The sequence below is a fragment of the Quercus suber genome, unplaced genomic scaffold (genome assembly GCF_002906115.3).
Source record: "Quercus suber isolate HL8 unplaced genomic scaffold, Cork oak 2.0 scaffold_374, whole genome shotgun sequence".
Classification (NCBI taxonomy): Eukaryota; Viridiplantae; Streptophyta; class Magnoliopsida; order Fagales; family Fagaceae; genus Quercus; species Quercus suber.
The window spans coordinates 389,605-402,978 of NW_027069826.1; the positions used below are offsets into that span (position 1 = coordinate 389,605).

General features: G+C 33.1%; 1 protein-coding gene across 1 annotated transcript; it reads left to right on the plus strand.

Annotated features, from left to right (window-relative positions):
• Positions 1 to 2,372: 2,372 nt before the first annotated feature.
• LOC111996115 (PI-PLC X domain-containing protein At5g67130) lies at positions 2,373 to 7,096 on the plus strand. The gene is made up of 9 exons (XM_024028053.2): positions 2,373 to 2,518; positions 2,607 to 2,675; positions 2,771 to 2,893; positions 2,999 to 3,136; positions 5,215 to 5,313; positions 5,449 to 5,752; positions 6,034 to 6,257; positions 6,350 to 6,436; positions 6,650 to 7,096. Exons 1-9 carry the CDS (start codon positions 2,453 to 2,455, stop codon positions 6,815 to 6,817), a joined length of 1,278 nt encoding a protein of 425 aa, XP_023883821.2. The 5' UTR covers positions 2,373 to 2,452; the 3' UTR covers positions 6,818 to 7,096.
• The last annotated feature ends 6,278 nt before the right edge of the window (positions 7,097 to 13,374 follow it).

Here is a 13,374-nt window from a genome sequence, read left to right on the forward strand (position 1 = left end):
TAATTGGTTTTTTAGAGGTAGAGAAGAGGAGATAAGGATTAAACTCATATCTCTTGCTTTGATATCATATTAAATTACCAATTGTTTCAAAAGTTAAGCTATTAAAATATATAGTAAATTTAATCTTTTAATTATATATTTCTAACTAGTTAAGCTTACGGGAACATGCAAATAATGCTTCTTAAACTCTTTCCTTACACTTTCATTATTGCCTAGCATTAGAATCCGACCGCCCTAGTAATTAATTGTAGGCTAGTAGCCTTTAAATCATGGTATTACATAGCAAGGTGTAAAAATTTTTCCATAAAAACTTCTAAAACTATTTCATAAATCAACACTCTTATATCATCTATTAAATTTTCCTTAGTAGTATTCATTTATACCCTCACTTTGGCCTCCAAGTAAAAGAAAAAAATATATACTCATTAATTGGCCTTACTCATACAATGTATGAGTCTTTTTTGGAGTGAACTTGGGGATGAGTGTCTAGAATCTGTGGGGCCGGTGTTGGGCTTCAGAGCATGACTCTCTTTTTTCTTTTTTCTTTTTTTTTTTGGGTCTTTTGGGGTAGAATTTGGTGTATGACTTATGGTTTTTGAGTAAGTTAAACGTGCCTGGCAAAGCAGCGTTTGCTTGTGACTTGTAATTGTGAGGGTACTTCTCTCATGAGGACAAAGTTTTGTATGTTGTGTAGGAATAATTGATACGCAACGTTAGGCAACTTCTGTAGATGAACTAATACAATTCTCTAAGAAAATTAGGGATGGTTACAAGATTTTAAGTTAGAAGGAGTCAGAAGAAAAAAAAAATTCAAATAGGCATTCATATAGTATTAACAAATTATAAATACATAAAATCATTGTTTTTTAATACATTAAGATGCAATCATCTACCAACAAAAACAAAATAATGTTCTTTTTTAATACTAGGCTGGCTATGATTTTATTTATTTATTTATTTATTTTTATTGTTGTTAAAGTTAGATCATTCACAGTAGTAATGCTAAAAATAATATAAACAACTCAATAAAATAATAAAGAAGATACTGGTTGGTTTTTTATGTATGCGGAGTTTGAACCGAGATCTCTCTCCTTATGCATTCATTATTGCCTAGCATCGAATCCAACCACTCTAGTAATTAATAGTAGGCTAGTAGCCTTTAAATCATGGCTTTACTGAACAAGCTGTAAGTGCATCTTCTATGGCCTATGTAAAAGCAAAATATTCTCTATAATAGAGAATGAGACAAAAAAAAAAAAACTACTCCAATGGAAAAAAAAAAAAAAAAAAAAAAAAAAGCTACTCCAATGGATTCTCTACACCCAAAATTTTTTTTGACTCATGAACAGTAGCTCATCAAGTCTGATGGACTACTGTTCATTCTTCAATTTTTTTTTCTATTATAATAATCAGGTGTTGAATAAAAAAATGTTGAAAGATATGTAGTTGTTAAAAAAAGAATAAATAATGAATGAAAAAAATAATATTTAAATGAGATAAAGAATGGGATAGAGAATCTGTTGAAAAGTGTATTTGAAAAAATGAGTAGATAAAGGTAAAAGTCATTATTCATTCTCTAAACAGTACAAAAATTTAATAAATTTGCTAAAAATGCTCTAAAAGGGTATCCTTGGGTGGTGCAGTACATACAGATATATAGTGTCAGCTCTCAACGCGTTTCTTTAAGCTGAACGTGACAATAGTAGTTGGGATTGGGACAAATAATTGTTGACAATAGTTATTAGTTGATGGGGGGATGGAACAAGTATTGTGACCTTATTATTGTACGTCTAAAATGGCCAAAAAAAAAAAACCAATAAAAGAAGAAAAACAGAGATATATCTTATTTTGAATTATTAGAAAAATAAATTATAAAAACAAAAAAATTTAACACGTGAAGAACAAGAAGGGCTCGTAAAAAAAAAGAAATGTATCTATTTAATGTTTTAAATTATAAAAACAAAATATTCTCCTTAATATTGGCACTATTCCCTTGGTTAACAGTAGATAATCACGGCATTGAGTATTAACAATTTAATATGTATTAACCACACATAAAAAAGGTTTGCATCACCGCTGTATATCTTTACTGTATATCTTTACTGCAATAATCAATTTATAAATATAAATACTTGTAGAGTATATAGGGTAACGTCTTAAACACAAGTTTTAAAGAAAAATGTTCATGCCTATGTATATTTAGATTAAGATAATGTAGAATTTATATTTTATAAAAATAATAATAATAATAATAAAACATCTTTTATTACTTGACTTCCCAAGAGTCACCTCATCGCACTCGTCTTCTTCAACTTCATTTCCCTTTTTACCTTTTTCTTTTTTTCAAAAAAAAAAAAAAAAAAAAATGTAAACCTCATTTCCCCTTGAATCTTAATAAATACTCCTACTATTGCTAGAATCCAGGAGTCTATGTAGAGACTGAGACATTCCCATGAGTTTCCCACACCACATATCTCTGTCTCACACCAAAAAAAATCCAAAACCAAAGCAAATGAAGGCAAACATTCTTCTTCTTCTTCATGCTTCTCTGTTTCTTGCTCCCTTATAAATCTAAGAGCATGTCTAAACTCTGTTTTCTCTTGCAGACGTCCATTATCTATACCACTCTCTTTACCTTAATTGCTCTTCTCTTTGGTTGCTCTACTGCTCTCAAGGTATTCTATTCATCCACTGATAAAAAGTGATGAATATTTCTTTAAATTCTCTTGTTTTATATATTATTACTATTTTTTTTTTTCATTTTAAACAGGAGGGACAAACATGCGTATCAGACGGTAACTGTGACTCTGGGTTGCACTGCGAGACTTGTGTAACAAACGGCAATGTTCGACCAAGATGTACTCGGATCCAACCTATTAGTCCCACTTCTAAGGTCCATACAATATATACGTTTAACCCCATTTGTAATTTTGCTTTTCTTTTTGTGTTTTGGTCTTTGTTTGTGCGATTTGAATGTGAAAGTGAACGTTTTGATTAGGTGAAAGGGTTACCATTTAATCGGTATTCATGGCTGACAACACACAACTCGTTTGCTAGGCTGGGACAGAAGTCAGCTACAGGCTCTGTAATCCTTTCTCCTACAAACCAGCAAGACTCTATTACAAGTCAGCTCAATGTACGTCACTTTCTATTTGTTTTTCTCTTTTTCATTCTGTTTGTTTCTCGGGAAAATTTGAGGAAAAAGAAAAGAAAATGCAGCCTTATTTTCATTTAACAAAGACAGCTCTTTTGGCTGTGGCGGTGGCGGTGGCGGTGGGTAGTTGTCAGTTGTCTCAGTGTGTTGGATTTTAGTTGCCGGAAATGCTAAGGTTTTAGTATGGTTGAAAGACCAAAATGTCCCCTGATGTAAATGTGTGATTTTCCTTAACTTATTCTTTAAGAAAAGGAAATGTCTTTTTCTCTGAGTGTGAAACTGAGGAAACTGAAACGTCAGGATTTGTGTTTGAACGCGTTTGTGGGGTTCTAGGAAATGTGTTGGATGTGGGAATATATTCTTTCAACTGAACTATAGTGGTTGGATTTATATTTATTAGAATAATTAATTCATCAACTAAAGGCATAGCTGGATTTTTAATATGAAATGAATAACTAGTTATGAGGTTTGTCAGGGTTAGCTTTCTTCTCTTTACCTACTCAGTTAGGAGTTAGGACAACAAGATTTGTTTGACACATGGAATGTCACTGATTTTAGTTTTTTAAGTTTTTGTTTATTATGATCTATGAAAGAACCCCAAAAGCACTTTTAATCATCCAAAAAGAAATTTTGTAAGGAAAAACTTGAACTTGTTTATACAAAAAGGTCCAATTTTGCTTAGTGGAAAAAACATGTGACAATTATGATGGTAGAAAACCTTTTACCTACTTTTGTAGAACAACATGGCATTCATAGTGCATTAGGTGTGATATGACTTTGATGAAATCATCAGCTTCCGTTATTCCAGCTGAACCACAAGAATAATCTTGTCTTTTATTCATAAAATAAAAGTTCTACAGCTTGTTTTTCTATCAGTGGTTGTAAAGTATTGCTTAAGGAAGCATCCTCAAGCCCCAGGAGGGGTGGCCCAGTTGGGAGAGATCCCACGTGCAAGCACAAGGTCCCTTGTTCGAGTCGTGGTGGTACCGTGTGGAAGGAGGGTTCCTAGCTTGCATTGTGCCTCTCCTGCTGGCTCTCTTAGGGTGCTAGGGTGAGGTCTGTGGCGCCCCGGTCACAGTAGTTATGGCTCAATCCAACATTCTCCAGCGGGGGGCGCCCCTATTAGGTCACGCTTTGGGAGGTTAGTCACAAATGGTCGCCCCACCCCCCCCCCCTCTTAAATATTGGTGTTCTGTTACCAGAAAAAAAAATAAAAACACGCTTTGGGAGGTTAGTCACAAATGGTCGCCCCACCCCCCCCCCCTCTTAAATATTGGTGTTCTGTTACCAGAAAAAAAAATAAAAAAATAAAGAAGGGTTTAGGCTTGGTGTTTTGCTACCTAATCAATGTTTATGTTCTGTCCATATCATTTATAATAAGTGGAATTATTCCTTTTGATTCCAAAGCATACATAATGCCTGCTTAGTTTATTAAGTATAACGATCACTTCTTTGACAAAAAGAAAAAAAAAATTTATAGAGCACATCCACTAGGGAATAATTTAGTTGCCAATAATGAAAATTTAACCTAGTGGAGAGAAGGAATTTGATTGTCTATTGCCAGAGCACAATTGCACACTAATTATTCAATCCGAGGGATGTAATCATTTCTGCTCAACACCGTTGAGTACTTTCTGCGCAACTATGCTGCCCCAATTGATGTAAGATTTGAGGTTTCAAAATACAAAGAATATTATTTCTGGGTTAATTATTTTGAGTAAAGTGATTACAAGATTTAGATATGCATTTAGACTTCAAATTATTTTATAACCAAGAAAACTTCAGTGGGTACTCAATGGTGTGCCCCTGATGTTCTCTCTTTTGGTTCCTTTTTGGAGGTAATTTTGTATGATTGTGATATAGTATGATTAGTCATTTGCAATTTTCTACTATTTTCTGATTTCTTTTTTTTTTTTTAGAATGGGTCTTTTCAGGAATTTTAAAAACTTGACCTAAGCCTTTCTAAATCAAAGAGAAGCTGTCTGTGTAGTTTCATGCTTTTTTTTTTTAATTGAAGTTTATTTTGATAAGCCTTTGTTAGAAGTTGTTTTCTCTTGCAGGATGGTATTAGAGGGTTGATGCTTGATATGTATGACTTCAACAATGACATTTGGTTATGTCACTCCTACGGTGGCCAGTGCTACAACTACACAGCTTTTGTAAGTTTGCTTGAATTGGTGCCTGGGAACCACATGACTTGAGGACTATTTCCAGAAATTTCTTAAGTTTTATCCTTTAGAGTTGCATATATAGTCTTCTTAAACACATAGTTAATCTGACACCTGATTCACCAGCAACCTGCCATCAATGTTCTCAAAGAGATCCAAAGTTTTCTTGATGCAAACCCATCAGAGATTGTCACCATTTTCATTGAAGACTATGTTACATCACCAAAGGGCCTGACTAAGGTGTTTGATGCTGCTGGCCTGAGGAAATACTGGTTTCCTGTATCTCAAATGCCACAAAATGGTAGAGATTGGCCAACAGTAGATGATATGGTCCAGAAAAATCAGCGTTTATTGGTTTTCACTTCAAAAGCATCTAAGGAGGCTTCTGAAGGGATTGCCTACGAATGGAGATATGTGGTAGAAAACCAATGTGAGTTGTATATATTCTCTTCCTCTATGACTTTAGTTGGCTGAGGACATCTAAGTTCAAATTTAGGTATAGTGCCTTAGGTGTACTAATTAAATTCAAAACATGATTGTATTGAGGAATGTAGCGTAAACAATGTCATTTTTTGGAGAACAATTAATTTCAATGCATTCACGTGTTTATATTTAATTGGGGAATCTAAGGTACAACATATAACAAATTGTATCTAAGTTATGCACAATTTCAATTATGAGAACTAATTCTATTGAGGTTTGAAACTACAGATGGGAAAGGTGGAATGATAGCTGGTTCATGTCCTAATCGGGCAGAATCACCTCCCATGAACTCAACATCAAGGTCTTTGATCCTAGTGAACTTTTTCCGAGATTTGCCAGATGTAACTCAAGCTTGTAAGGATAATTCAGCTCCATTGCTTAGCATGGTGAACACCTGCTATGCAGCAGCCGGTAAACGATGGCCCAACTTCATTACTGTTGATTTTTACAAGGTATGGCATATGGATACTATGTTTAAAATCAACTTGCTAATAAAGCAAATAGATTAAAGAAAGTGTAATTCATTTGTATATGAATATTTCAGAGGAGTGATGGTGGTGGTGCACCAGAAGCAACGGATGTGGCAAATGGCCACTTAGTTTGTGGGTGTGGAAATATTGCCAATTGCAAGGTTTGCCTGGCACGGCCTACTTTTAGTTCCAATTCTTTTCAAATTCTCTTATGATTGTCTTAGTATAGAAATCATCAACATGCTTGAAGATAATGATTGACTAGGAAAAGAACTAATAAAGATAAAATGTCACAACTTAATAGGAGATTACTAAAATGGAAGGCTATGATAAATTTCTATTTTAACTTGTAAAAATTTGATTATTACATGCAGGCAAATGTGACATTTGGAGTATGTGACATTCCTGAGGCAAAAGTTGCCCCAGCGGCTAGACCTGCAGCAGTAGCACATGACTCTGGCTTTGGTTATGTAAATACCAAGCCACTTCAATTGCGGTGGCTGTTAGGGACTGCTTTTTCAGCCCTGTTCTTGTCATTATGAATATAGATGTACTACTATTACCTGTGATCTTTTTCTGCATTAATTTCATGGAAAAGAAAAGGAAACTAACCGAGACTAAGGTAACCCATTTATTATACATTTTAATGGCACTCTTAATCACTAATTAAGAGAAGAAGGAAAAAATTCATTATTTGTTATAACAGTTTTGTCAAATTGGACGCTTTCACACAGACCAGTTCAACTGTGGTGGTCTTGGAGAGTTTCGGTGGCCTTTTCTTCATGTCATTTTGAAATGTGATTGTTCATTTTGAAGCATTATTTTCTGTTTGCTTTTAAGATCGTCTTTCAAATTAGAAAGTGACTTATATTTAGGATTAGTTTCGATTGGTATTACATGCTTGTCATAATAAATTAAAGAATCATCATGTCTAATTAAGTTGGGCAGCTTGTTTTGTGATGGATCAATCTAAGTTGGTGGACAGAAGCCATCTTACTATCTTACTAAAAAAGAAGAAAGGTATTTGAGAACTCAATCTAGGGCTAAGGTATTTGAGAACTCAATCCAGAGTTACGAAGTATGGTGTGTAATTAGACATGATTATCCTATTCCCCAGCAAGGAACTCCCATCACTTTTGAGTTTGAGAGAATCACTTGAGATGGATTGGTTATCTACAAGAGAGAATGATTAATGCACTTAAAGAAGAGTAATTTGATTTAAGTTGAGAGAACAAAAATAGATAGAGAAAGACCTAAAATAGCAATTTTTTTTTAGAAACATCCCAAAATAGCATTATTACTAAGAATACTAAAAAATGATATTAAGTAAGAATGTAACATAGGATATAATTTTGCATACGATATAATAGTAAAAAGGAAATCATGTTGAGAATTCATAACAGTTTTGGCCCTTTTGGGATGACCAAACCAAGCGTGTAGTTTTAGCCTTTTTGGGATAAGACTTTATAGTTGTTTTCAATCTTTAGCAAGTAGGAGAACATGCTTAAAAGACTGATTGCAACTCAGGCTTGCATTGTGTGAAGTGTTTTGGAAGCCGAAATGTAGAGCAATATATCTAATCCAATCTATTAATCCTAGTTTAGACTTTAGAGGTTTGTGCATCACATTCCTTCATATTTTTTTTTTCATTGAGCCTTTTTTTATTTTTTATTTTATTTTGGGGGGGGGAGGGGGGGGGGGAGGGGGGGGGGGGTGTTTCACAAATAAAGAGGAGAGATTTGAAATATAATTCTTCTTATAAGGGAGGCTCTTGCCTCTTGGTATTCAATGAACTAGTTATGTTCACTTTAATGTGTGATTTTTTTTTAATGAGTTTGTTTATCCTCATTAATTTGAAAGTTTTGATTACATGAAAGGGAATTCATTTATTCTAAATCATGCTATTCATGACGGAATTGGCTTGGGTCTAGTGCTCTAATGCATTGGACTCGTTAAGATTTGAACACGTGTCAAATAATTGTCACGTGTCTACATTATGGCAGATCCAATGCACAAGAGCAGTAAACCCAACTCTTGCCCATTCATGATAATAGGTTAACAACTCATAATGCAAAAGTAAGCTTCAAACAGTAAGTCGGATACAACTTACATGCTCCTAGTCCTAGAACTCAGCTGCCGCAAATTGGGATTAGGACTTCAGGGCTTTAAAAAAAGTTCGCTCTATATATGTAGATCTTCTCCTGTTAAATCCTCCAATTTTCTCAAAATCTTATTTAGATATTAGACGTGTGGCACTTAAAAATAAAATAAGTATCACCACATTTGACTAAAAATAGGATAGCATCCAAAGATTCTATTGGAAGGGATCCTTTCCTTCTTCAACCAATCAACCCCTCTCCATCTGCAGGTCTTGTAACACTCAACTGTTAAATACTGAAATCAACATTATGTAATGACCCAATGAAGGTCATTTGACTTTATAACTTATTCATGGAATTTAAGCAGACTGAGGATGGCTTTAATTCCTAGGGTACCACTCTATATGATAGACCTACTTGCTTAGGAGTCAGGCTACTCGATGGCTTTAATGTTGTGTTGACTTTTTGCCAGTGAACTAGTGGACACTGTATAATTCAACTCAGTGGTGCAGTCCATACGCAAGTTTCACTAAGCCTTAATGGTTCATTATTAGAAAGGATAATATATATATAACATAAATATGGGACTATCAATGATGAGAGAACCAGAAATTAAGAACTGCACTTGGAAGAATATTGGCCACTGATGGGAGACTAATTTAGTTGTGAGTTTGTGGGTGTCATGACTACCTAAGGTCATTTTTACAGAATGGTGTTGTAGGGTTATTAATGCGTGATATGTTACATTAAGGCCAGGGCAACCACAAGAGAGAGAGAGAGAGAGAGAGAGAGAGATCCATTATTACAATGAATAACTTGTTTCAGTACTGATAAATTTCTTGATGAATCCATTTACCAAAACTGATTTATGAGTTCAGAATCTATAAATCAAAGGGACCCTAAGCCTTGGGCTCACAAATGGAGTTGAATTGAGATAGATCTTTAAGTTCATTAATTTCTTACTAAGAAAAAATATTCTCAGTATGCCATTTTGAATTTGTCTTTATTTTCAATTAATTTATTTCCTGTTTGTTGCTTTATCATAATTGAAGGGACATTTTTCATCACCAAATGGCCAAAATAAGTTCTTTGCGGAAATGATAGTGGTTTTCACTTCAAAAGCATCTAAGGAAACACATGATGACTATAATCTCAGTTCCCCTTACTTTTCTTCTCTTACAAAATTCTAAATATAAATAGTGGTCAACCAGAACAGTGAAAGTAACTGGTGAATATCATAAGAACCAGAAGGAGATTATTACAGTGGGAGCTTGTGGTGAATTTTTAAGTTTATATATACTATGATTATTATGTGCAAGAACATGACTTGTGTAGCATGTGACCTACTTTAGATCATTGGTGCTGTCCTACCATCCAGACGGTGCGTGAATCCAAGAAAGAGTTTTGTTCCGAACTAATTTAGAGGAAATTTTTTCCAATCCACAACATTGCAACTAAAAAAAATATATACATGTACTTTTGAGAAATGATATGTCTACAACATTTTTACAACAAATCCTAAGTGGAAGGTTGTTACTGGTTGTTATTGTTAGGGCAAAAAAGTAATTTTGTTAGTTTCAAATTTAAACCAATAACAACTAGCCACCTGTGATTTGTTGTAAAAATGTTGTAAACGTAGCATCTCTCATATACTTTTAGTCATATAACCTACTTTGATGTAGAACGAACAACACAGACTTTCCTTGAATTGAGAGATCGTCATGAATTAATATGTAAGAAGTGTAGAGATCATTGGAGCTGATGACGGAAATTACATGAAATTTGGTGAATTAAAGGGATTTGTTGTGAGCTTTAGAATTCTTTGCCTTTTGGCAATGACCTATGTTGCTTTTTCACACACATTTCTTTGTTTAGGCCTATAATTAGTCATTTTTGCTACTTATGGTTATTTTACTTTTTGTTAAAACTTTCAATTAAATCAGAATAATTTCTTGTCTATAATGGACATCCCTAAGAAGCCATAAGTTGTGATTTTGTAATATTCTCAATTTTGCAAAATTTTGGGTAATTTTTTTTTTTTCCATATTTTCTAGCTTAATTTTGTGCCTAACACGAAATAGAGTTTTTAGTATCTCTTAGTTGTCTTAGGAATGCGATTGGTAATCCTAAAGTTTTCCTTGTGAGTTCAGGAACTCCTTTTTGAATTATGGGCTATCATCTCTTGAAGCATGTTTATTTTCTTATAGCTTTTCACATACATCATACTTAATAGTCATATAACTTATTTAAATAATTTAATAAAGGCAAAAATGCAAAACTGATCCTCTAACTTTCACGTTTTTTCATTTCAGTCCTCTAACTTTCAGTTTTGTCAATTCAGTCCTCTAACTTTCAATTTTTGTCAATTGAAGACTCCGTTACAAATCTGTTACTGCTGCCATTACTATTGCCAAAACGACGCCGTTTTCATGGTTTTTTTTTTTTTTTTAAATTCGGAATTAAAAGAAAAATCTGCAAAAAAGAAAAAAGAAAAAGAAAACATTAAGGCAAGTCGTCGTTCCCCTTCCCTGAATAAAAAAAAAAAAAAAAAGAATTCGTTCCCCTTCACTGAATCAAAACGGAAAAAAAAAAAGGACGGCTTGGATTGCTAGGACTTTGCCTATTTTGATTGCTTTGGTTCCGTCCTCTAGGCTCAGTTGGTTTCGTGATTTGCTTTTGGGATTTGCTAAGCGAGGGAAGCTCTTTCAGTATTCGTCAAAGGTAACTGTTTGATGAATTGATAGATTGTGTTGGTATTTTTTTTTTTTTCTTGCATTTGGGTCTGTTTGTTTGCAGAGAAATTGGAGGGGAAAGAGGAGGAAAAGAAATTAGAAATTTTGTAATTGCGTCTTAGTCTCTGTTTTATGTTTTGGATAATGGGGTTGAATTTTCTTGACTTGAATATCTTAGAGTATGATATTTTCTCACATGTTGTTTTGCTGGTTTTTTCTTTTCCTAAATTTATTGGCAACTTAGAGAAGCTTTAGTATATTTGGAATTGGAGTCGTGCTACTTGGCTTAGATGGAAATCTGGATTTTGTGTTATATATGGCGTAGCTTCTAAGAAAATTTGAAGGTTTGTATCCTTTTAGAATGTTTGCTTTTCTGAATTCCAATATGTTTTTATCAAACCATCAGCTTAGTACTCTTGTTCCAACTTCCAAACATACCCAAGATGCTAAACAGGTTTAAACTCTCACATAAAAACCAAACATAAAATCCCTTCTTTTCGTTTTGATTCAGTGAAGGGGACGAATCCCTTTTTTTTTTTTTTTTTTTGTTTTGATTCAGGGAAGGGGAACGACGTCCCTTAATGTTTTTTTTTTTTTTTTTTTTCAGATTTTTCTTTTAATTCTGAATTAAAAAAAAAAAAAAAAAAAAAACCTTGAAAACGGCGTCGTTTTGGTAGCAGTAACAGATTTGAAACGGAGCCTTGAATTGACAAAAATTGAAAGTTAGAGGACTGAATTGACAAAACTGAAAGTTAGAAGACTGAAATGAAAAAACGTGAAAGTTAGAGGGTCAATTTTGCATTTTTGCCTTTAATAAATCATGCAATTTAATTTACAAGAATAGTGTAATTAATTCAACATGATTTGGAGAAATACTTTGTACCTTTAATTAATTATTGGTGTAGCAGACAAGTGAACTGCGTAGTCGGTTTGTGACAATTTCATGTTTATTCTCATCATATATAGTAGATATGAAAATTGCATATCCAGTGTTAGTTTTCAGCATTAATAAAACTAATAAAATAAATAAAAGTTATCTGTATTACTTTTGAAAGCCCTTTTCAAATTTAATAAAAACTAAAATCCCTAGTGGAAATAGTGACATAAACAAATGGGTTTGCTTGCTTGGAGAGTGGAGGGCCTGCAAACTGATGCTCACATAATCAAGAGTGGAACATATAAAACTCAAAAAAAAAAAAAAAAAAAAAAATTTGAATGGTTTTTTTTAATGGGAATTGTGAATGTTATTAAATTATTAATACTCCATAAAAAAAAAACTAATTTGATAAACAATAAGACATGCCATATCCGAACAAGCTTTTTTTAATTTTAATTTTAATTTTAAAAGAATCCGCACAAGCTAAATTCAATGGTGATAAGCACATTATTCCTTGGGGGAAAGGTATGTTGCATCAAGTTTGAAATTCTCAACGACATACAATAGCCGCACAAGCTAAATTCAATGGAGATGAGCAAATTATTCCTTGGGGAAAGCTATGTTACATCAAGTTTGAAATTCTCATCAACATAAAAACTATAATATTTTGTTGATTTACTGTTAAAATGGAGAACATATTCCCCAAGGCAACAAAATTTTTTTTTTTTAAGGCATTTATACACACATATATATATTAAAAATGTTTTGATTAAGTTATGTTTAAAGTTCTAAGAATAATTGATATGCTTAGCTATGCTGGGAAAAAATACACCACGTTTTGGGTGTATGCATTCTCACAACTAGTGGAACTCACTTAGTTGTGAGTGGGAGGAAGCACACATCCGAAACAAGGTATACTTCCTCCTAAGCTAGGATGTTACTTTCAGCCGACACAAAAACGACATAAATCATATAATAAGACTTAAATTCATTTTTAAAGATTAAAAAAAAAAAAATCATTAACCTCAGCTTTTCCAGAAAGTATAGCAACGGCCCAATTATTTTTGACTTATGAAATTACCTTGGAACCTATTGTCTTTATGCCTGTTGAAAAGGCCTACTTTTAGTGGATTCAATTGGGCCTATTGAAAAGGCCTATTTTTAGATTTGACTCTCTAATCTCTAGGTCGGCTCAAACTTATTATATTTAAGGTTTGGTTAATTAGTGTTTTTAAAGTAATTGTTAATGGGTTATTTTTAAAAAAATTAATACTAATTTTATAATAAATATATATAAAAAAAAAACTGTCCAAAAAGTTAGTTAATTTTTCTTTTTGCCAATAAGAGCGTGGTGATTTTTTTTTTTTTTTTAAGATAAATGAGACCGTAAA